We start from the raw sequence: 25,517 nt of genomic DNA, 5'->3' as shown, positions 1-25,517 counted from the left end.
ATGACTCCACAAGTTTGAAACGAAAAGTTCGTTATCCGAACAAAGTATGAGAAAAACGGAACCATATGCTTTGGATTGAGTTATTAGATTGACCAGATCGACCGTAGCTGTAAACACCCTTAGGAGGTGTTAGCATCCACTACTTTAAGTGTAATGTTTTGTTTTGCATCAACAGGAGCAACACGAGGAACAATAATATCTAAAACAACGTAAACAACTCTAGAATCTAAAACAGACTGCTCAAGGTGTCCGAGTTATAGAACTTAAACGTGTAAAATTCTAAAATTTTAGTTTAGAATCTAGAACTCGAGCATGTCATTTTTGGAAATACAGAGGACGTGTGATAACGAGAAGTTTAGTAGGTGAGAAAAAAATAATTCTCATTTTATCACGTACGTATTGAGTTTTGTAGATTGCATGCATGATCAACAAGAAGCAGGGATTTGTGAATTGTGAGAAAATTTGTTTGATTTTTTGTCTTTATTGCTACCAACTTCCCCATTTTTTATTGCCCTATCTTTTGCAATAATTGTGATAACTTTTGCTCTGAATTGAAAGTAGCTAAATCTTGTTAAGACTAATATTTGTATTTGTGAATTTCATCATTGTTGAATAGTTTATAGGATGTACTGGTTACAGTTACAGGGTACTATTTGAGTTTGAAGGAAGAGTGTGGATAAGAAATTGAGTTGGTTTTGAATTTTATAACATAAGAAGGTTTTGAACTTAATGATTGTAGAACTCTAAAAGAAATCAGGTGGTCCATTTCCTCCTTCTCCCCATATTGTTGTAGCCAAACAAATGAGGCTCCAACATAGGGTTCTGAAAAACTTGTGGTGGAAACACTTGAGCATGTTGAGGATTTCGCTGGTGATAGAGACAGATATTAGAGGATGAATCATTTCCAACAAAAAATGGAAGCATTTGAGTAGGAGCACCATGAATTGCAATCTCATTAACATGTTGTGCAACAAGTTTCTTAAGCTCCTCCAAAGCCTTCTTGAGCAATTCAAGTTCAGCCCTATTCATCCCATCAACTGGACAAGCCCACCAAAACTTAGCCTAGTCGCCTTGCGCAAAAGGCTCAGCTCATCACCACGCTTCTTCTCGTTGTCCAGCGTGTTGTTCATTTGAGATAATTGAGCATTGAGATCACTCAAAGTGGTGTTGCGGTGAGCCTCAATAAATTGCATGGAGCTATTGTTTTGGAGTGGAACCCGAGAGATATAACGATTTATGACCGTATCAATATTGGGGTGACCAAAGGAAAATACCTTCTCACTAGGTGAGAATATAACGAGGGCAACATCTACACCACAAAGGGTGCAAAACTCACTAGCTTTCTTGAAAAGATCGATACAGCGCTTTGAGAAAGTCACTTGCAGATTGCTCTCGTTGCTCATCTTTTTCATCTCGATCTTTTGACGACCTTTGCCTTTTTTTCCGTTCAACATTGATGAAGAACGAAAAAAAAACGAGGTGATTGTGTTCGTGACTTTAGACGATGAGTATGAAATGATACATTGAAATTGGGCGTGAAAGAGTCATTTAGTAGCCAATTTCTATGTGTATATTCTCAATCCGATATTGTGTGATTTCGCTTAGAAAATCAGCCCGCGTTAATTTTTTCCAAACGTCTCACCTTTTCGTTACATAGAAAATTACTGGATCGAGATATTCTTTTGAAATCTCTTCTTTCTTGGCTTATATAGTAGAAAATTCAATGTCAAAAAAATTGCGCTCTTTTGCTAATTTGAATATATCTTAGCTTGTTCAATAAATATCTCTGTTTACAAATCATACGACATTATTGGTTATTTTGACAAAATTGTCCTTAATTTTACTTATATGTAAGTTAATTTAATAATTTATATTATATGTTAATTTCTTATATTGATAAAACATATTAATTCAAAAGTGGAAAACTAATTTGGTTATTGTGACAAAATTGTCCTTAATTTTACATATATGTAAATTAATTTAATAATTTATATTCTATGTTATTTTCTCTAATGTATAGTTGATTTTTCCTTTTTCAAAAATAAATAAACAAATAAAAGAAAGAATGAAAAAAAAAAGAATCGCGATTACTTTGTTATCGTTGGCCGCTACTTTAATTTTAAATTAACTAATTTGCATTCATTTTTTAGGAATTTCGTAATAATTTTTTTCTTTTTTTTTTTGACTAAGTAATAATTTTTTTCTATCATCGACTAATTCAATACCTTTTATTTTATGATTCTAATTAATTATTTAAAAGGTATAATAATTAATATTATCGTATCACTACGTATATTGCACATTGATTTTTACTACATAAGTATATAAAGAGATGACAAGATTACGGTGAATAATTCAACCATGTACAAAAAAATAATTCAACCATGTATGTTTCAAAAAAAATAAAATTCAACCATGTAAAAAAAAAATAAAAAATTCAAGGGTGTGTACCGGACTCTCTAGATATTTTTTTTTATAATAAAGATAATAAATATGAATGTAATTAATTATTGCAATATATATATATATATATATATATATATTCAGGTACCGGTATAAAAGAGCGCAACTTTTTGAATAAGCTAAGATATATTCAAATTCTAAAAGAGCGCCACTTTTTGTAAATTGAATTTTCTACCGTATAGGCCATGAAAAAAGTGATTTGATGAGGATCTCCAAATTCAATAATTTTCTATATATCGAAAAGGTGGGACGATTGAAAAAGATAAGTGCGTGTTGGTTGTCTAAGCCAAATCACAAGGAGATTGAGAATATACACACGTAAAATTTGGCTATAAAATATCTCATTAACACCCAATTTCAATATACCATTACCACAGTCTAAAGCCACAAACACAATCACCCACTCTTATCTCTTTATCGTGCTTCAACAATGTCGAGCGAAAGGAAAGGCAAAGGTCGCCAAAGGATTCAGATGAAAAAGATGAGCAACGAGAGCCACCTGCAAGTAACTTTCTCAAAGCGTCGCAGCGGGCTCTTCAAGAAAGCTAGTGAGCTTTGTACCCTTTGTGGTGTAGATGTTGCACTCATTGTATTCTCACCTAGTGGGAAGGCATTTTCCTTTGGTCACCCTAATATTGATACGGTCATAGATCGCTATCTCTCTCGGGTCCCACTTCAACCCACCACCACCATGCAATTCATTGAGGCTCACCGCAACGCCAACTTGTGTGAGCTCAATGCTCAATTAACTGAAATCAACAACATGTTGGACAATGAGAAGAAACGCAGTGATGAGCTGAGCCTTTTGCGCAAGGTGACTGAGGCTCAATTTTGGTGGGCTTGTCCAATTGATGGGATGAATAGGGCTGAACTTGAATTCCTCAAGATGGCTTTGTTGGAGCTTAAGAAACTTGTTGCACAACATGTTAATGAGCTTGCAATTCAGGGTGCTCCTACTCAAACGCTTCCACTTTTTGTTGGAAATGCTTCATCCTCTAACATCCCTCTCTATCACCAGTCAAATCCTCAACATGCTCAAGTGTTTTCACCACAAGTTTTTCAGAACCCTATGTTGGAGCCTCATTTATTTGGCTTCAACAATATGGGAGGAGGAGGAAGATATGGACCACCACCACCTAGTTTCTTTTGAAGTTCTAGAATTATTAAGTTCAACTTCATCACTTATGTTATAAAATTCAAAACCAACTCAATCTCTTATCCATACTCTTCCTTCAAACTCAAACTTTACGTAATTTATTGTTCTAATCACATTTGTTTTCATTTTGAACTATGGACGGCAAAGGAAATAGTTATCTATAAATTTGTTGTCTATGTTATGCACTACTTATTAATAATAATTCAGTTTTCTATGTTGTACCCTCTTCTATGTTTGTTTTGTTCATTAAACTAGTAATTTTTATGTTGACTTGATTCTCTGGAATAATGAAGGCTTTGTCTATTTTCTTTTAATCAAGAATAAATAACAATCGTGTATGTGTGGAATGAGAAGTAGTTTGATAATATGATATTCCATGTGCCACTATGATTTTGTTTAGAGCTCAATTTGGACTTCAATAAAAACATAATTTCAATGTGATTTTGTCAAACTCGCCTCGGATCTTTATAGTGACTATCATATTGTGATTTTTGTTGTTATTTTGTACTTACCTGTTGTTAATAGCACAAGTGTGAGTCTTTAGTAAAAAATGAAAAGATAAAAAAAGCATAAGTATGTATAGAATTTATCAATAGCCGAGACAAAATTATTAGAAATTTATTTTTCTAGTATGCATAAAAGTGAGATATTTTTTAATATAATATCAACTTATATAGGTTTAACATAAGTAGACATATTGCCAAAAAAAAATAATAATATGTAGACACATCTTGAACATAAAATGGTAGTAATACTGACATTAAAATGAATATAAATTTATCATTAAAAGATTAAAAATAAAGTAGAATTTTTTTAAGATGAAAACATGTGATTTTTGTTTATGCTAAGGTAAACTAAAATTCACTAATTTTGTAGCGGCAAAAACATTTTTAACATTAGATTATATCTATAACAATATATAAAAAGGATAGGTGAGTTTGGGATGGACTTTTCAATATACCTATTTTACCCTTGACTTAGTTTCACAACTTCCATTAACTAATCAATTTAAAAAAATAAAAAATAAATTCAAATCATAAAAATGTGAATAAGTGACAAATGAGTTGCCTATACATGAATGATTACCAACTTAATACTACATCTATACTATATAAAAAGAGAATACAACTATTTTTGGCGTCGATTTTTCATAATACCAACAATATCCTTATTTTTTTTAGCAATAAAAATATTTTATTAACAAATTCATCACAATATAAAACATTTTTTTTGGACATAAGTTAGACATAGGCAGGCGCGTTCCGCGCCTGTCTGGCCCGCTAGTAATGGAATAAAAATAATAATGCTAAAGTGCACGACTTCCTTTTATCGTGCAAATGCGACGACGTGATGTGGCACCTCAATCCAATTATATTATTTGATCTAAAATTACATTTACATCCTTCATAAAACGTAGCAGCATCACGAAACTCCTTCCTCCCTTACCCAGTTATCTGCAACTCCGCCGGACACTAAGATTCAACGGCGACGGCAACAACAAAGGTGAAGGTGAATAAAAATACAGCGACAACCGTGACCACAACAATTTTGGACAACGACGATGAGACTATGGCAACACAACTGTGGTAGCAACCGGCGGTAGTTGTGTCGAGACAAGTCACCGATCAAACTTACTTCCTCCTTATCTCCACCTCTATTTTATATTTTTTTGGGAAAAACTGTTTTAATTTTTGTATTTAATTCACAAAGGAAATTGATATTTGTTTTTACTGCTCCCTCTATGGTGGAAAGACTCTGTATTTGATCACTGGTCCACCATTTGATTGAGGTACCTGTGCTGCTTTGACAAAGACACTGTTTTTGCTTCATCTTGTTTCCAGATCTTTTACTTTGTAGACGGTGACAATTTATTATTTTCACTTTTCTTTTATTTTTGCTAAAAAAAAATATTGAAAAAGAAAGTTGTCGTGCAATTGTCGTGCTATTGGCTGTCGTGCCATATAGCAATGCTGCTTTAAATTCTATGTCATCGATTGATTCAAAATCTTTTTTTTTTTATTTTATAATCTTAAATAGTTATAAAACAAATATGACAAAAAGTATTTATCGTATCAATTTGTGTATTACATGTTGGTGTTTACCATAAGTATAAAACAAATATGACAAGTCCCCATGAGCTTAGCTCAATTGGTTGGGACATCAGCATTTTATATGCAGGAGCCAGGGTTCGAACCCTGGACACTCCACTTATCCATCTTTAAAGGTGGAATTTCAAGCCACTAGGCTACCTGACCAAAAAAAAAAAAAAAAAAAAAAAAAAAAAAAAAAAAAAAAACAAATATGACAAAAAGTACGGTAAATATTTCAATCATGTAAGAAAAATCAAATTCTTTTGTCTTTTGACCAAAAGAAAAATCAAATTCTAAAGAATGGATTTGACCCTTATTTATTAATATAAAGAAAATAAATATGAACATAATTATTGCAATATTCAGGTACAACTTATGCACCGTTTGCTAATATGTTTAAATATTTAAATTGGAAAATGCTAATATGCTAAGATATTCAAATTGGAAAAAAGCACTATATATTTTTTTTCATCGAATTTTCTGTCATATATGCTAATATATCATGCAAAAAGAGATTTGATGAGAAACTCCAAATCCAGTAAATTTTCAAACGAAAAGGTGGAACTTTTTGAAAAAGATAGCGCGGGTTGGTTTTCTTAGCCAAAATCATGATACAATAGTAGGCTATAAAATGACTCTCTCACACTTAATATTTCAATGTGCCTTGTCAAAGTCTAAAGTCACAAACACACTCACTCACACTCCCTTTCTTTTTCTCTTCCCTTCTTTTGTGTTTCAGTCATGTCGAGCGGAAGGAAAGGCAAAGGTCGCCGAAAGATTGAAGTGAAAAAGATAAGCAACGAGAGTAACCTGCAGGTGACATTCTCAAAACGTCGTAGCGGACTCTTCAAAAAAGCTAGTGAGCTTTGCTCCATTTGTGGTGTAGATGTTGCTCTCGTTGTTTTCTCACCAAGTGGGAAGACATTTTCCTTTGGTCATCCCAATGTTGATATGGTCATAGATCGCTATCTCTCTCAAGTCCCACCCCAAAACAACGGCACCTTGCAATTCATTGAGGCTCGTCGTAACGCCACCCTGTGCGAGCTCAATGCTCAACTGACTCAAATCAACAACATGTTGGACGACCAAAAGAAGCGTGAAGATGAGTTGAGCCATTTGCGCAAGGCGACCGAGGCTCAACTTTGGTGGGCTTGTCCAATTGATGTGATGAATAGGGCTCAACTTAAATCATTAAAACAGGCTATGGAGGACCTTAAGAAACTCGTTGCACAACATAATGATAGGATTGCAATTCAGGGTGCTCCTACTCAAACTCTTGAATTTTCTGTTGGCAACGCTTCATCCTCTAATATCTCTCACCATCATCAGCCAAATTCTCTTCAACAATCTCAAATGTTTGCACCACAATATTTTCAAAACCCTATGTTGGAACCTCATTTGTTTGGCTTCAACAATATAGGCGGTGGAGGATATGGACCCCCGGGATTCTTTTGAAGCTCCCAGTAGCACGGAAGGATAAAATGAACAATTAGTTACTTAATTTCCTTTTCTAATAATGTTATGGTATTAAATATATGTTATTTATTGTGTATAATATATATTGCAAGTTGCTAAAGAATAAATAAAAATTCATCTTTAAAGTTTGAGTCCTACAGCCACTGCTGATATATATAAATAAAACACTTTACTTTGTTGACCAATCTCCTATGCTTGTTCTGTCTAGTAAAATTCTGTTTATTTGATACTCTGCATGTGTAATGACTTCTTTTTTTTTTATCTCCTTTGATCAAGAATAATTAATTAAAGTGAGTTTAGCACAATTACATTGTGTCACCGTGATTTTGTTAAAAGCTACACTTTCAAATTTAATAAAATTACAATGTTACTGTGATTGTATAAAATTCTCAATTCCCATAACATGTTTTGTTTTTCTTTTGTCTACTTACATAGTTGATGGCACAAATGTGTGTCTAGAAATATCAGCATGGGGAAAAAAACCAGAGACTGACTCATAAATTTAAAATCAAACATTGTTTACTGTTGGAACTAGATCCATTGAATTTACTTACTGATTCCATGCCAACAATTAAATTGACCTGTATTAGTGTTTGATGGCGTGACGAGTGCAACCTGTGCATAGTTTTTAGAGATAGATCATGGCAAATGAATGTTGAGTTTCACTAAAAACTTGAGGACTTCAAGTGTTTTCATGACTGAATGCATGTGTAGATGTGCTTAACTACATGCTCTTGAGCTTATTTGGCATAGCATAGGGTTAATTGCAACCTCTGTATTGACTGTGGCAATGCAACTGTTATAAAGGGTTGCAGCCTTGCAGATCTTCGTATCCTTACTTCCAACTTGGAAGTCTTAGGTTTTGTTTGGATACACTTTCAAGGCTTCAACAATATCATATATATGATGCTTTGCACATATTTTTCTTTTCACTCAGTAAGACCTAATTTTTTTTTGTAAATGTTTCGCTTCAGAGTTCGCTTTACAACTCAATAAGTGTTTGGCCGACGTGTGTTTGGCCACATATGATATAGATCAACTATTTGGTAAACAGTGAACGAGAAAAATAATCCAATTCGTCTTTATAATGTATACAGTTACTTTGATGATAAAATTTAAAATCCAAAATTACAAAGCAAAAATGTTACACCTTATGTGCTCCTTTCCCTCCAAAAGAAAGTAGCACAAATGAGTAATGATCACCAAGATCAACAATTGTATACTTTGTACATTCTATCAAGAAAGGATAATTTACTCAAAGGAACATAACAATAAATTCAAATTGGATGTCTACAAAAGCTTCTATGCATATGATTTTCTGTGTATGTGTCTGCTATTCCTAATTCCATGTTCTCCTTGGCCTGAAACAAACATTATTCAAAGAAAAATTAAAATTTTTAAATAAAAAATATATAAGAAGTTGAACTAATCTCCCTCCCTCTACTAATACCTATAACCCCTTTTTCATTCTGTAAAACCGAATTATTAGTTAATTTTTGAAAGAGTTCATTACCCTCCTAATTATCATATGTTCTTTAAAGAGTGTAGGTGATGGAAATACTTCCGACTCTTTTGCTGTGAACGCCAGTAGCAAGCAAGTGCTCCAAAGGCACAGCTAGCGACAGCAATTGCCAAAGCAGCTCCCACAGGCACCACAATTGCATTTGATGCGACTATTAAATCTTCAAGTGCAGCTCCTTCAGTTCCTTCATTTCCAACAATACCCTTTTCTTTATACAGAGATACAAGTGTTGTGCCGTAATAATTTCTCAGAGCCTTGTAGACCTCATCCTGGTTCCATTCAATTTTGTTGCTTTTCTGGTCATGGCCAAGGTAACAGGAAGAGCAAAGCTGCTTTGGAGGCCAAATTGTCTTTGGGAATTTGGGATCACCAGTACCTAAAGAAGCTTCTTCTTTACTCAACCTTTCATTTACCTTGTTATGGGAACTCCATAACCAGAGAGCAAAGTCGCGGGCTTTGTTGAAAGGACTAGAAACACTGAAAATCGCATTAAGTCAGCATTAGAAGGGTGAAATGGGGAGGTTGAATGACATTGACATTAGTAATTCTCAATTCCTTTATTACCTTGAACACATCTTGTAAAAATGCTGTCGGCATTCCTCACAGACGAAGAAGTTGTGAACAAAATCACATACTGCATTAAATGTAAACTGACTCTCTCCATCCTCAATCCTCACAGAGAGTGAATGTAGAAGAACCCATAAGCCACAGCTGAAAAAAAAAAATGCAAAGACAAGTCAGGGTATACTCTTAGGATGTCATATACTTATATGGATGGTTTTCAGTCAATGCAGAATCTAAGACACAGCCCTTGGTGTATGCATATTATATTGTACACATAAAACCAGTCACGAGTCAGAATGTTCATGGATGGAGGAGTGAAACTACTCAATGAGACACCAATCAATATAAATTTAAAACAATCAAGGACAGTTTTTGATAATGGAGAATGAATATGTTGATTAGATAAGGAACTAGAAAAATAGATTTGAGGGAGAGAGATTACCTAAAGCCTCTGGTTTCATTTTTACTTCCACGGCAAAACATCTGCAAAATATTTATACATCATATTATCAGGAACTTCTTCATAATAACAAAATTCAAAATTCAAAATTCCATGTATGCAGACAAAATTATGAAGCATAATAAATAATGAAAGTCATTACAAAAAAGTTATATTCGCTGATTAAGAAACAGGTCTGGCAATGAGCTATTTGTTATATATTTCATACAAAAATCAGGCAGAAGTACACAACAGAATAAAAGGTTTAACACAACTACTGAGCTCCTACCCAGTATCCACGTGGCACCTCTTTTCCGCAAATCTGAAAGTTTGTAACTTGACTTTTATCATCATCTTGCTTCTGAGATGACGAAAAATCTGTTGGGTACAAGTCATCAAAGCTCACAAGTAATTCTCCGGCGCCCTTCCGGCATCTGGAAAAAATGATCCAGAAACACAAACAATCATGATGAGCTGCCAAAAGCTGAAGAAACATTATACGAGATCAATAAAAGATTCATCTTAATTACCTCCTAGAAGGATGATGAGCTGTCAAAAGCTGAAGAAACTTTATAAGCGGAGCCCGCGTTTCTGGTTTTATCATCTGCCAAACAGAAGTTATTTGTTCTATCATCCAAAAGAATGAGCACAAAACACAAGGTCAGTAAGTGAAATTTATATACCTTGTGCTCTAAGATGATGTCAAAAGCTATAGAAGTTGCCTCTTCAACGTCATAGATAGCTCTTGCAATCTTTCCAAGTTTTGCATATCATAAATGTCAATATTTTCAAAAGTAAAACATAAGTAAATCAAACATGTTGGCAAGTGAAGAAAAGGACCTGTTCGGGGTCTGATACATTAGATGAAAGTTGCTCGTTTTGAAACTTCTGATCATCCAGACCAAATGAACTGCAACATTACAAACATTATAAGCCTAGACAATGCGCATTTCGAATTTAAGAAAAATGTATTATATATTGTGACAATTTATATGTTTCAACTTCCATCAGATGCAATTGGAATGCTAACTCATAAACCTAGACACTAGCATATTCTGATTAGTTTGTACTGCATCGTAAGTTAATAATTCTGATTTTTTGAATTCAAATACATCATCTGGCTTAAATAAAACATTCACCTACAATATCATAACCACATTAACAATGAATATATGTATACCTCATACCTGGACGTTTGCTTGTTTATCCAATTGAGCAACCGATCAGCTGTCCGTGCATCATCAATCACATGTATATCACTTTTCTCTTGTTTTGGTTCCCAACTACCACCTACAAATTTAGGAGGAGCGCCCCAAAACAGCATAGGATAATGACCAACAGAAAACTTATCACAGAGCTTAGTATTTATCTGTGCTGCCAAAAAAGTGAACAGAAAGATGCCAATCACTAAGGTGTGCTTTTTATAAACTTAAACCCCATATATGAAGAACGTAAAGAAAATGTGTGTACCTTTAGTGCACAATCTACCCTTGTCAATAATATGATTCCTGGATGCACTGCATCAGCTCCATTAAATAACCTTGCAACCTTTTCATAGTGAGGCTGCATTATAAGTTCGGTGAGATAAAAATGGTGACTTAAAATGTTCGCTAAAAAAAGGCCCAAAACTATAATTGTGACTTTTTAGCATATAATACCTTATAATTCCTGCAAGCAGGGCACCTGAAAGAGAAGCAATGGAAAAAGGAAAATGAGAATTTCTTATATTCATTCATGTTTCATTCCTTATAAATCTAACAATGGGCATAAAGCAACTTGTAAGAAAACTTATTATCAATGAATGCACAAATTTTATTAACAATGTTTCATTCTTCATAAATCACGAATGAAAAAACACAAATCAGTTAGCAAACAGAAGTATAAAATACATCCAATCAGATAACAACGGTGTACAATAATTTGATGCAGGTTTCGGACAGACATTTTATCGTAAGCAAGACTTGGAATCTGTTTCATCTTAACCAAAATCAGTAATATATAAAAATAAAAATAAAAAACAAGGAAATTGCTAGTTACAGCGAAAGCTAACCTCGCGAATAATTCACGAAAGCCTATTTACCAAATATCTTTCCTAAGCTATACCCATGATCTCCCACGTTTCCCGGCCAAGAAGAAATCTAATTGGCTAAAAGCTTTTCGTGATTTGATCTGGATAAATTCTCTCGAAATACATAGCAATGCTCAAAAACCAATTTTCATGTAAACTCTTAACATACCACACTACTTTTTTTTCCTTCCTTTTGAACCCTTAATTACTCATAGCATCAATAGCATAAAAAAAACATTAACAGATCCAAATAACAACCATCAACTGAACTAGTGGTAAGTGACAACAACAGAAAACAACACATCATTGTAAAAAAACAAACCAATCAACCAAAATGTCCCAAAGCTCATTTTGATTTTACATATTATGAATTAATCTCTCCTCATTGTTATCATTGCAGATCTAGTTTATTGATTAAAATGACATTTCAATATCCATCAAATTACCCTAAATATATGAAATTTCTACCATAAACAAATTAACCAACAAAAAAAAAAAGAACTTTTTTTAGTACCAATAAGAGAATTCAACACATGAATACAAATTTGATTAAATGAAAATGAATGAGACTAACCAATGGGCAAAGAATTCAACAACAGCGAAGGTAGCAGGAGTATCTTTCAAAACAGAATCAAAATTAGTGGCATTAAGTTCAACGGCATAATCATGATCGACACCAGTTTGATCTTTATCGTTAACCTCACGAAGGATCGAACGACGTGACCTAGAAAAAGTAGCAGAAGAACAACACACAGAAAACGCACAAAGAAACAGACCCAGAAATAATTTCATGACGGATCAGAAGGGTTTTGTGTGTTGTTTGAGAAAATAGAAGAAAAGTGAGATTTTTGAAGAATGAGATGAGAAATGGATCTGTTAATTTGATTTTATATTATTGTATATGGTAGCTTTCAGTGTAATCTATGAAAGTAATAGAGGTTAGGTTAGGTTGATTTGATGTGATTAAGGGTTGGGTTTTATGTTTGATGAAGCAAATCGATAAAGGGTTAGGAGATGGTGGATTCAAGCAAGAGTGAGTACCCTCTTCTTCTGCTCCTTCCTTTTCATCTTCTACTTTTCTTGTCTTTTCTTTTTCTCATCATCAAAATATTTTTGTTTGTGGAAACTTTTTTGTTTTATGGAAAGTTGGGCGGAGTGATGGAAAATATATTTGGTATTGGTTGACGGTGTAAATATATTTCAATTTTTTTATTAGAAAGAGGGTTGAAGATCGAAAACGAAAATTACACGTGAATTATCCTAGGGATAGTAATCACCATCTCATCGTTTAAAACAAGATTCATAATCTAGTTAGAATCATGATGAGTAATTTCACGATCGAGCATGCAACTTATATTGGCCAATGCATCGATATATTTATTTGACTCACGATAAGCATGGACAATCTTGATGTCCCAAATCAAATCCAACGACCTCCTAATTTGTTTTACCAAAGAATTCTCAATTGAACTACTATTTCTATAACTAGAACTTTCACCCATGCGGTGCATCGGTCTAATTAGGTGTAATATGTAACAATAAAAAATAAAATACAAAAATTCTAAGAGCATTTTCAATAAGAGCAGTATATGGAATTTCATAGACTAATTATTCTATATTTGTTTATGTGCTTATTTTATATTTTATATATTTTTTAAATAATTTTTGAACCCCATCGTTTTGTTTACTTATTAAAAAAAATTGCTGATAACTAAAGGTTAAAAAATTGATGATAATTAAAGGTTAAAAAAAATAAATTAAAGACGTAATCAAGAACATAAACTTAAGTAGACATCCATAAATAAATAAAAATTGTGATTAATTCCGCCGTTCAAATTTATTGAAAACAGGGTTAACATATTAGGATTCCTAAATTCTTTCATAATTGAAGCACATGTTTTAGCGGTTGAAAGGTTTTATTGTAAGTAAGAGATGCAGGTTCGATGACAAATCTGTATATCTTTAATATAAAGCTGCAATAAAAAGAAAGAGAAAATGAGAGGAAAAAAAAAATTGGTTTAGGGTTAGCTTATGTTAGCAAGCTTATAATATAAGAGATTATCGGTTTTTAATTGTTTAAATTGTGCAATGAAAATTGATGGTGCTTAATTGTCGTATGAAATCTTTCCTATGAAAGTTGATGGAGCTTAACACTTTGTGGACATAATTTAAATCACAATTGGTCTGCTAGTGCATATTATATCAATTGATCATCGGTTAATATTAAATCTGCAATATTAAAAACAAAACAATGAATGTGATTAGTGACATGACTATGGTTGTGTTTGGTTGTATTGCAAAAAAAATTGATTTAGTAGAATTGAGTTTGATAATAATTTTCCAAATTACACGTGATAATAACTTTCCAAATCTCACATGATAATTATTCTCTAAATTTATGATCCGGTAGAAAAAAAAATCATTGATCAGGAAAGACATAAAAATATTTCGTGATGAATAATATAGTCAACAATAATTTTGATATGATATACTTTTAAAATTGATGGTGCTTATCAATTATTGCACATAATTTTAATCACAATTGGTATACTTGCCATAATGGTTGGAAATATTGTCTTGCATTGAAGGGTTGTAGGTTCGAATCCTAGTCAAGACAAAATTGTATTATTTTTTAATAAAAATTGCAAGATAAAATGGAGGGAAAACAGGAAAAACAAATTAGGGTTTAGAGTTTGCTTGTGTATACAAGCTTATAATATAAAAGATTTTTTATAGTATTAACCACGACTATAGAGTCTATGTTTAATTCAATAGTCACTCATGGACTCCCCTGTTTCAATATGGATAAATTTTAGTTCAACTTTAATAAATTTGTTTAAATTGAAAGTATTTTGATTCAGGTATCAGTTTTGTTTTGAATGACAATATATTATTAATAATAATCGGTCTCTACATAAGACGAATAGAGGCCGGAAAAACAAAACTACAAAACAAATGTGATGTATATAAGTGGAACACCGGTGATAAAGCTAAAAATCGACACCACCTGGTATACACTCCACCTAATACACACTCCACGGGTTTATATTTGGGTAACTGGTTTATAACTCTAATCTTTTTAATTTGTTAAAAAATTTGTTATCTATGTCTTTATCTATACTATATATAAGAGAATACATGAGTTTTGGCGTTGACTTTTCATAATACCAACAATGCTCTTAATTTTTTTTAGTAGCAACAAAAATCTTTTATTAACGGGCTTTAATCCCTCTTTGTAATAAAAAAATATATTTTATTAACAAACTCTCCATAACATAATACATATATTTTTGTTTTGCATAAGTTAGACACAAGCAGGCACGGAACACGTTTGTCTGACCCGCTAGTTATATATAAAGAGAACACATGAGTTTTGGTATCGACTTTTCATAACTAACAATACCATTGAATTTTTTTAGTAACAACAATAATCTTTTATTAATAAAATCATTATAACATAAGACACATATTTTTTTTAGCAGCAAAATTTTTTTATAAACAAAATCACCATAACATAAGACATTTTTTTCATAAGTTAGACACAGGAAAACTGCATTTTTTCGTAATGGTGTTTAGTTTAATTTTTTTATTTTTTTTATAATTAGTTTAAATTTCTTTCGAGTTTGTATCTTGTTCCTATAACTTAAAGCGCCCTTGGCCTTATTGGCATCGACTTTTTAGCCCTCTTGATTGAAGCTTACGTAAGATTTGTTTGTACTAGTATTTTATGGGGACCTTGAATGAAATTGGAAATTAAATCTTTGATTGAAGTGAGAGCTACCGATGCTTATCAAGGTTTTGCATGAACTAAATCTAGGTCCTTATCAAAAACATTTTATATTTGTGACGGATCCACAATCGATCTTATCATTGATTGTAATGTGGTGATCGTTATTTCACACATTGCTTAATCTATTTTGTATGTTTTCTTCTGTTTTATTTATTTTTATCTATAAATGAGCTAAAAATCGAATTCATGACATCTAACGGTACTACTCAAACTCCTCACCAGCAAAGTTTTTAAATTTTCCTTTACTTTTAAGTGATTAATTACACTTAAGTCAAAATTCTTACATTTACACTCAAAGTTAAAATTCTTATAATTATGCATTCTTATTGGATCCACGTTAGTGTTCATTTAATTTTGTGTACATTAAACATGCATAGTAATTCTTTTTGTAGTGTGCTACCAAATCACAAAATGTCTCAACCCTCCAACCACTGTTGTTACAAGTCCATTTATAGTTGTCTGCCTCCCACCTGATCCACCGCCTCTGAATCTCGCACTTATGGTTGCAACCTCATTTCCATAATCAATTTCCAAGTGACGCCCTCCAAAGCCGCTTGGCAGTTGGCATGTTTGTGTTTTGGTCAAACGTCATTTTTACTAGTATTTTACTTCATCAGTACTAAAATATAAAAACTAGAACTAGTTTGACTACTGCACATAGTCAGAACCAGTGACTAGTCTTTTAGTTACGAGGTATATAGGGCGATAACCCGTTAAGGTAACCCTAAAGCCTACCCGTGTTGAGACGCACAATTTTGATCATCATTATATTTAATTGTCTATTAGTAAAAATTATAAAAACTTGATATTTTGAAAATATTCATCAAGACTCACTCTTATAGTCAAAGCAAGATAAGTGAATAGTATCATTTAGTCAAAGTAGCTTTATATTTTGGGACGGAGGCAGTATGATTTTATTATTCTTATTTTTTTTTAAGGAATTTTATTATTCTTATGTTTCTTTGCTTTTGTGTGTGGAATATTTTTTTAAGAAACTAAATTAGTCAACCCAAATTGACACTAGAGAGAAATCGAATATGAAACTTAAAGAGAAAAATACTCTTAGATCCCAAACTAATATCACCAGACCAACCTAAATAAGTTTGTATGGGTTATTTTTAATAACAAATTACTTATTCTGTTTTTTTTTATAAGCAAAAATTGTATTAATAAGGAGTACAAGGAGTACTCAATCCTTACAATACAATAGGGCAAAAAGCCTCAAATACTTTGTAAACAATACAAAGGCTCGTTACACCAATTAAAATACAGATAACCAATTTTGCACCCTGCTCTACCACTAAACCAAATTAATAGCCACTATCACCAAATTAAACATTTCTCAATTTCATAAATAATCGTAGAAATGTTCTTTGTATTTATGTGTATTCTTAACGTATTTCTAACTTTATAATCATTAATATTAAACTCAAAAAATCGTTTAAAGAACCCAAATTCAATCTAGGCTTAATTAGTAAAATGGTCTCTTAAAGACATTTTTGGTTTCAGATTGGTCCCTTAAAGAAAAAAAGGTCCAAATAAGTCCCTTAAAGAAAAAAAGTCCGAATAGGTCCCTTAAAGACATCTCCGTTAATCAGTTTGGTCCCTAAAAAGAGGTCTAAATAGGACCAAACTGATTAACGGAAATGTCTTTAAGGGACCTATTCGGACTTTTTTTTCTTTAAGGGTCTGTTTGGTTCGGGGGTTTTGGAGGGGAGGGGAGGGGAGGGGAGGTGAAGTGATATTTTCAATTTTTTATGTTTGGTTCAATTTTTTAGGAGGGGTGGTGAGGGGAGGGGAGGGATTCAAAACACATTTTAGACCACTTTTTGTTTCCCCCCAAATTGGGGGGATTTGGAGGGGAGGGGAGGAGAGGCATTAAATGTTATTACAATTTTAATTATGTTGACATAATTATCCTTATATTTATTTTTAAATACCAAAATCATCCTTACTTGCATTTTTAATGTTGCTAACTTGCTATTTTTTTGTGTAAAAAAAAACTTGCTACTTTTTTATTATAAAAAGAGAACTTGCTATTTGTTTAGGTTTTTGCTTACGTTAATTATTATTCACTCACACAGACATATATAATTTGTTTTCATTTTTTTTTTGATTCGTTGATATTTATTATTTCTACACAATTTTCAACCTGTTGCATCGAATATACAATTTTATTATATAATTGTTTTGCCTACGTTTATATTTTGTTGCATGTGATTAATTTGTTTTATATAACTTTTTGCCTTTTGCCTATTACGTTAAAGGTATATATATATATATATATATATAGGGAGCACTTCAAGTGAGAGGAGTGTTTTATTGTGAGAGATGAGAGGAACAAATATAAACCATCCGATCAAAACCAACGGTCTTGATTAAATGAGCTTCACTTAACTAATATACACTGCATCACTCTTTGTCTTCCGTTTATCCTGTACCGCACTTTTCTCCTTCACCCCTTTCTCCACTTTCTTGGATCTGTTAAGTAGTTTTTTTTCTTTCTTTTTTTTTCTTTTTCTGAGCCCTTGCTTCTCGAATTCATACTTCATGCATGTTGTTGTTCTAGCTATGCTTCTCAAAATCAAATGAGGGCCCGTTTGGTGCACAGGATAAGAGACAGGATAGGATAATTGTATCATATCCTATCGCAATCTAGTGTTTTGTGATACAACATGATATGATAAGTTAATCCTGAAGCTTATCCTATCCTGTCTCTCTAGTTATAATTCTTATCCTGAATTTGAGCTGGGTTACCAGCAGGATATGATAAGAAGAAAAAAAATTACTGGTTTATTTTATAAAATATATTTTAAAATACATAAAATAAAATCAATAAAATATAAATAATAAAATAATTAATTTTTAAATATATATGTGATTTTCTTACAGGGGTAATTTTGTAATTTATATATTCTAAAAAATCAAAATTTTACTAAAATTACAATATTTTAAAGTAAAATGATTATTAAAAAATTGACAAATAGGGATATTAATTTAAATTTTATAAAAAATTAAATATAATTCTTTTGCAATAGTAATTTTATTATTTACGTATGAGATATATCATATATTTATTTGGCTTATCTAACATGTATATATTATTGAGTTATTTATTTGATCATGATTCATATAAAAAATTAAACTTGATTATTTTCTCATGATTTTTATTTTAAATTATATAAAGTTATTTGATTACTTATTTATATTTTTTATTTATAACATTCAAAGTATTACAAAATAATTTTAAAAAAATAACAATTGTTTTACAAAAGTAATTTTGTCAATTAAATATGTTATATATCTTATCATATTATTATGAACAAATATATATTAAAAACAAAATATAATAGTTATCATATTTGTTATCATGTGTGCACCAAACATAGGATATGATAACTGAGTATAACTGTTATCCTGTTGTTATCATATCCTATCCTTATCCTGTTTTATATCCTATCCTGTCACTATGCTATCCTGCGCACCAAACGGGCCCTGAAAGTTCTTATAACTGAATGTCATAATTTTGTTTTTGTTTTCAGAATAAAAATAAAATCACTAATTTTATTAAGTAGTTGTGAACATTAGAAGAACAAACATGTGAGAATTATCGGTTTGCCATGGATGCACCACACCACAACAGAATAAACCAATCGTGAATAATTCAGGTACCCCAAAATCAATCCTTTTTTATATTTAATTAAGAACAATCAAATTATTGTTATTATGATCAATTTGTTTATCGATTTGATTGGATAAAGAGGGATTTGATGTTGCTGTGTAAAAAGAAATTGTTGAAGATGTAGAACAAAGGCACTGAGAAATATGAAGGGGTGCAGTTTCCAAAAGATGGAAAAAAGAAAGATGAAGGGGTGCACGTGAATAGGAAAGGGTGTATTTTAATCTCATCCATTTATTTAGATCTAAGGGTCTATATTTGTTCCTCTCATCTCTCACAATAAAACACTCCTCTCACTTGAAGTGCTCCCTATATATATATATATATATATAACTTTTTTTATAAGATTAAATTTTAAATTTTTGTGTGCAGTTTAATTTTTATAAATTATTTATTAGATTCAATCAACCATCAAGATAAAAAAAATTAACATCAACAAATAATTACATTTGTGGAGTTTCGAGTCTATTGAGTTCTTATATTTAAATATTTATAAAGTGAATAATTTTAAAATTATGAAATTCTTATAAATTATAAGGATAAAAAAGTAATTTAATTATATCATCCCTCCCATCCCCTCGTGAACCAAACATATTTTCAATTAAAATCTCTCTCCTCCCCCTCCCCTTCCCTCTTTTGAACCAAACACATCTGCAATTAAATTTTTTCCCTCCCCTCCCCTTCCCTCCCCTCCCCTCTATAAAAATCCCTCCCCTCCCCTTCTACTCTTTTGAACCAAACAGACCCTAAGGGACCTATTTGAACCTTTTTTTCTTTAAGAGACCAATCTGAAACAAAAAATATCTTTAAGGGACCATTTTATTAATTAAGTCTTCAATCTACGGTAAAATATTTCTTGCAAAACTTTATTTATTTATTTATTTTGTGGTCAAACTTTAAATTACTAGTTAAAAAACTAAATTGTTAAATTGTTTTTCTTTAGTATTTTTTTTGCCAAAAGAAAATGATGCTAGAATATGCTAAGGTCTTCTCTCTCATCCACGTATATCGATCTAATCTCTAACTCAAAAATCGGAATATTCCATTTTCACCGCTTCGAAACCCTTTTATTTCCCCCAAATTTTCAAACCCTAACATCTCAAATCAAATTTGCGTGCGATCTTTTCAATCCATTATCGTCTTCTTCCTCTCCGGTACTTCAATCATTTTCTCATATTTCTAATTTTCCTTTAATTTCTCTCAATTTTAACATGCTTTGACTTCGTAATCTCTTGTATAACTTTCTAATTTTGTTTTAGCTTCGATTAATCGTTGTGAAATTCAAATCATTGGAACATAGTTCATCATGAAGTTCCTAGAGTGTGCTCCTCTCGACCGGTAATTGTAATTTCGAACGAATCTAAATTGAACTGTGTGATTTTGTTGCATAATTTGTGTACATGATAAGATTCCGGTAAAAATTGTTTCCAGGCTTAACGATTTCTTGGATAATTTGAATTTGGGAGAACGTACTATCAAAGGATGTCTCGAAGCTTATAGTTGTAAGGATTAATTGGTCACATAAATGGAATTAATTGTTTTTGGATTTGGTTTTGATTTGGGGGTTGTGAATAACAAATATTAATGGTTTTTCTATAGGTAAACATTCTGGGGCAGATAAAAAACTCTCTGTCAGTTTGAGTAATGAGGTAAGCCAAATTTTGCATCCCCACAAATTTAGCAAGTGTTAAAAAGTATAATTAAGGATATTGTTAATTGGCATATGTTTGGTTCTGCCGTGAGTAAAATTGACTTTGAGTGAGTTGATTATGGCAAAAATTGACTTGAAAGTAAAGTGATTTATGTGTGTATACATTCATATAAAACTGGGTTGGAACAATTAAATTGAATGTAAAAGTCAATTTTAGAATTAAAAGTTACAATTTATAGCTTCAAATAAATCAATTCAATTCTGGAAGCAAAATAAATTATACTTTAAAGAAACAAACATGTCAAAATCAATACTACACATCTAGAATCAATTCTGACGCCTCCAAAAGTGGAACCAAACATACACCAAGGATTTTTTTCACCATGTTTTAAACTTAGCTGTTTATCTGTTAATGTCATATGACATGCCTTTGGCACCTCAAGTTATATAGTTTTTTTGTTTTTGTCAATTTATGAAATATTTATTGAACTTCTTAAATTTCAGATTCTTGACTATCTTGGAAAATCATCTGACAATGATTCTCCCTCACCGGTTGAATCCTTATCAGCCAGAACCAGGTAGCCATCGTGTACTACCTAAATAGGTTTAGCAAAGAGAAAATTATCACCGAGAATTTTTTCGCATGTTATAATTATTATGTTCTTTCCAGCCGGAAGACATTGGTTTACCTAGTTCTTGCCCTCTATCACATGTATCCAGATTATGACTTCAGGTACCTCAGTATCTTATGATGTATCAAAGATTGTTCATATAATAAAACCTTAAAAAGAAGGATTATGGGTAATGCTATTGTCAGCTTAGACGGCGACATGGCATCCCGCTATATAATCCTTCTTTATTTCACTGGGAGTGTTGTCAAAAAGGCTTGACAGACAGTTAAAAACTGTTGCTCTTGAAGCTGAGAGTTCAAGTCTCTCCATTTCCCAAGTCTTACAGTGGTTAATTAAGTGGCTTAACAATTTTGCTTTTACTTTGTGTTCTGTTGTTGTGTCTTTCCTTTTATTTTTTCTATAATACCATACGCGTATAATGGTTTTTAGTGCAGTTAAAGCTCACCAGTTTTTCACAGAGGAATCATGGGACAGTTTTAAGCAATTTTTTGACGCCTACATGTTTGAAGCCTCAAAGGTGCTACTATTTAATATTGTCTATTTGTTGTCTTAAGATTTCTTTGAAGTATTTCCAAGTGTTTGATGTGCAGAAATCTTATAAGCATCTTGGATCTTAGGGAATAACATGCTTGGGTTAATTTTTGTGGGTGTTATTTATACAAGATTTCCATATTTTGTATTACCTCTTAGAGTCCTAGGCATGTTTGGCAATGACATTGTTTTCTTAGAAGTCCTAGGGTTTAGGAGGTACAAAAGGAGTAAGGAAAATATCATAAAGTGCATAATACCATGATACAAATAAGTACATATAAGGAGACATCAAGAAATCATCTATGTACTTCAAAACATTCTAATACACAATAATGATACTGTGAGACTCTACAAATTAACATAAAGGCAGCCCAGGGATTCTAGATATATTAAAGGGACGAGTTGCTAATGTTGTTGGAGGGTTAAGAAGATCGCTTGAATCATCATCAGGCTGAAGAGCTCGTTGGAGTGTTGCATGACAGAGGATAGAGTAGAGTGGTACGATTCCATACTAAACATGCAAAATGGAAGAACAAAGAAACACCCGAGCCAACTGAAAAAAAGAAAAGAAAACTCAACAAATACACACTTGATTTGACGGAGTCCAAACCAAACATGGCAAAGCACAGCCCAAGGGAGCCAAACAGCTTGGGAAGTGGATGAACCTGGGGAATTAAGAAAAGTCGAATTTGATAGAGACAAAAAGGAAAGACAGTGGGAGGCTACAGCACCAATGAAGTGCACACACGCTTCCTCACATGATGGAGGTTGAACTTGCATTATTTGGGAAACATCATACCACACCTTAGTCACTTGGTGGGTTTTTTGGACTAGAGAAGGATGACACAGGCCCAAATTAGAGGCAGCCATTGTATGAAAGCAATGAGATAGAGAAATAGTGATTGTATAGGTAGCTTATTGAGGAAGGTACCACATTGATAAGTGTTGAAATTATAAGGTTATAGTAAGGAAGGAAAAAAGGAGAAAATAAATTTTGAAAAATGGGATCTTATGTAGTAGTATAATAATGTTCATGTGATACTAGATACTAAATGCTGATCTTTTTTATAGTAAAAATGGGATCTTATGTATAATAATTAACACCATTAATCCCCACTTTCATGCACACGGAGAAATATTTGGCACTCTAACTTGAAATTTGCGCACAGCAAGATTGATTATCACTTGGGCTGTTCCCTGAATGTGTTGCTTTGTTAGCTGACCTGTTTCGGTCAAGTTATTGATGGACTGAAGGATTTTGTCTTGAGTAAGGCCTCAAAGTAGGACAGGTGATGGTTGGGAGTTGTTAGCGTCCCTCCCTTGTAAGTTCATCTATGTGCTATTTTGCTAGTGATTTGCCAAGTCTGTGTTGATTTTCATCAGTAGCTCTGTACAATTTGTCAAGTGTTTGAGGATTGGGTTGACAGACATTCTACTTGTGAGTTTTGTTCTCCCTTCCTTGTCCCGAGTCCTTCCACATTAAGTAACGTCAATGGCGACGACGGAACTTTGTGAAAACTCTTTTACAAGTATACATCAAGAAATACCATCAAAATAAACGGTGGTGAAGAGGACAAAATTTAATTTTAGGGATTTTTTATTAAACATTGGTGAAACGGTGTAATAAAGTGAGGGGAGGTAAGTGCTTAGGGTAAACTAGAGGGGTGTTTTGTTTGTTGTTTAAAAAGACCTCGGGGAAGGTAAGTCTAATTTGTCCAAAACTATATAGGGAAAGCAAAAGAGGGATATGCTCATTTAAGAGAGGGAATGGTAGTTTCCGGTTTCCTGTGTGATCATGGAATATTTGTTTAATTAACAAATCTGATATTTAATAACAAATATATTAATAATTTAAAACATAATTAGAACTAAAACTTTATTTGCACAGAAATTTTCTCAGTGTTCTATATAAAATTTTCAACAATTTGTAAATTAATAACCAGAGTTGAAATGACATTTATAAGAAAAATGTACACCCCCACCCCACCCCACCCCAATCTGGCCAGTTTGGTAACCATCCAGGTTTGTTCAATAATACTTCAATTTCAATCCAACAGTTTACACACTGTTGTTTGGTCACACACTACACTGTTGTTTGGTCACACACAAGAACAACTGGCCTTAGGCATCTAAGATTCTCATGGACTGGAAAAGGCATATTGCATCCCGCAGAATGAACATCTTAGCTGGATAGAGAGCACTGTGGTTCCTTTTATTCCTCTATTTACATCAACTGTAATGTAGAGTAGATTATACATATCGCATTCTGCCTGTCATTCTTTTGTTGGTGCGAAAATTGTATTATGTGGTTACTTGATACTAATGATTAGTTTTGCCACTGATTTTAAGGCACCTCTGGTTTTGGATGACTTGTCTACTGCAGGAATGGGTTGAAACCTTTGAGGGTATTTCTCTGCTGGATGCCTTGTTCAAGGCCGTTGATGAGGTGAGTTTCATTTAGAATATCAATTGAAGTAATATCCAGAGAGACATTTTTGTGATATTTTATTTTGTGATGTAGGTGGTGACTTTAGCCGATTGTGAAATTTATGGTTATTTACCTGATTCTGAGGCAGATCCATTACCAGATAGAGGAGCCATGTAATTATTTTTTTTGGCTACACTACATATACTTAAAAAATAAAAAATTACCATCACAATATCTATTATAGATGATCATCCTAATAACCATATTTTTGTTTTATGCAGTTGGTCCTTTAATTTCTTGTTTTACAACAGAAAGCTTAAGCGGATTGTGACTTTTCGTTTGAGCTGTTTTAGGTGAGTTGAAGATTTTATAATCTTCATCAAGTATCTTGAACTAGATTTGTTTGTATCTATATTCATTGTTTGAACAATGCTGTTTGTCGCAGTAACTTGTTGGCTGATGGGTTTTCTTTTGACGAGATGCTCGATGGGTACGATGAAGAAATATTTTCTAACATGGATATATGAGTCAACATAATATCTATTATGCTAGCATATCCAGACTCTCCTCCAATGTGCAGTTTCTGTTATGTAAAATGCATGTGCAGGTCTGTAATATTAAAGATAGTTTATATGGCGCCCTAGTAGTCACAGATGTAGTATTTGTGGGTTGCTACTTGCAACTCTTCGTGTAGCTCATAACATACTATATCTATGTGTCCATAGTAAGATTTGGTGGTATCTGTACCTATCTGTGTGCATGTAACTAATCGTAGTCAAGACACCTCTAGTGCAATAATAACAAAAACGTTGCCATTGGAACAATTCTGTCCAAACAAGGCGCTATTGCACTTACCGTTGCTTTTAGCTAGGAGTATAATTCTGGATCTTAGTGGTTTTGGTTTCCGTTTCCGTTTTGAAATTCTATTGTTAAATGCCATTTGATTGAATTGGATTGTAGAGAAATTCTTATGTGGTCATGTGACCAAATAATTTGGATTTGATCACACTCACAAAACAATATAAAAT

At 32.5% G+C, this 25,517-nt stretch overlaps 4 protein-coding genes and 1 pseudogene across 5 annotated transcripts; 3 read left to right on the top strand and 2 right to left on the bottom strand.

The window, feature by feature from the left end:
• Window positions 1-743: 743 nt before the first annotated feature.
• On the bottom strand, window positions 744-1,454 carry LOC123902736 (annotated as a pseudogene).
• A 1,439-nt stretch (window positions 1,455-2,893) lies between these two features.
• Window positions 2,894-3,613, top strand: LOC123911441 (agamous-like MADS-box protein AGL62). The gene has a single exon (XM_045962857.1). It carries the CDS (start codon window positions 2,894-2,896, stop codon window positions 3,611-3,613), a length of 720 nt encoding a protein of 239 aa, XP_045818813.1.
• Window positions 3,614-6,389: 2,776 nt separating this feature from the next.
• LOC123911433 (agamous-like MADS-box protein AGL62) lies at window positions 6,390-7,164 on the top strand. The gene has a single exon (XM_045962846.1). The coding sequence runs from the start codon at window positions 6,451-6,453 to the stop codon at window positions 7,162-7,164; it is 714 nt and encodes a 237-aa protein (XP_045818802.1). The 5' UTR covers window positions 6,390-6,450.
• Window positions 7,165-8,216: 1,052 nt separating this feature from the next.
• Window positions 8,217-13,102, bottom strand: LOC123913699 (sulfhydryl oxidase 2-like). Of its 2 annotated transcripts, none has more exons than XM_045964530.1 (12): window positions 12,353-13,102; window positions 11,369-11,393; window positions 11,181-11,273; window positions 10,898-11,079; window positions 10,551-10,620; window positions 10,394-10,462; window positions 10,241-10,314; window positions 10,000-10,144; window positions 9,714-9,754; window positions 9,272-9,418; window positions 8,747-9,184; window positions 8,217-8,546 (listed from the first exon to the last, which is right to left on the bottom strand). In XM_045964530.1, exons 1-12 carry the CDS (start codon window positions 12,568-12,570, stop codon window positions 8,525-8,527), a joined length of 1,524 nt encoding a protein of 507 aa, XP_045820486.1. In that variant the 5' UTR covers window positions 12,571-13,102; the 3' UTR covers window positions 8,217-8,524. The 2 variants fall into 2 exon arrangements, with proteins under 2 accessions (XP_045820486.1, XP_045820478.1); XM_045964522.1 differs by having other exon boundaries at window positions 8,699-9,184; window positions 12,353-12,895.
• Window positions 13,103-20,236: 7,134 nt separating this feature from the next.
• Window positions 20,237-25,343, top strand: LOC123922048 (repressor of RNA polymerase III transcription MAF1 homolog). The gene is made up of 11 exons (XM_045974796.1): window positions 20,237-20,401; window positions 20,507-20,585; window positions 20,679-20,749; window positions 20,847-20,896; window positions 21,403-21,476; window positions 21,569-21,631; window positions 21,960-22,047; window positions 24,445-24,507; window positions 24,583-24,662; window positions 24,771-24,842; window positions 24,935-25,343. Exons 2-11 carry the CDS (start codon window positions 20,554-20,556, stop codon window positions 25,014-25,016), a joined length of 675 nt encoding a protein of 224 aa, XP_045830752.1. The 5' UTR covers window positions 20,237-20,401; window positions 20,507-20,553; the 3' UTR covers window positions 25,017-25,343.
• Window positions 25,344-25,517: the final 174 nt, after the last annotated feature.

The sequence above is a fragment of the Trifolium pratense genome, linkage group LG1, assembly GCF_020283565.1.
Source record: "Trifolium pratense cultivar HEN17-A07 linkage group LG1, ARS_RC_1.1, whole genome shotgun sequence".
NCBI classification, from domain to species: Eukaryota; Viridiplantae; Streptophyta; class Magnoliopsida; order Fabales; family Fabaceae; genus Trifolium; species Trifolium pratense.
The sequence above is the reverse complement of the archived record's forward strand: the minus strand, read 5'-3'. Positions and strand labels throughout refer to the sequence as shown.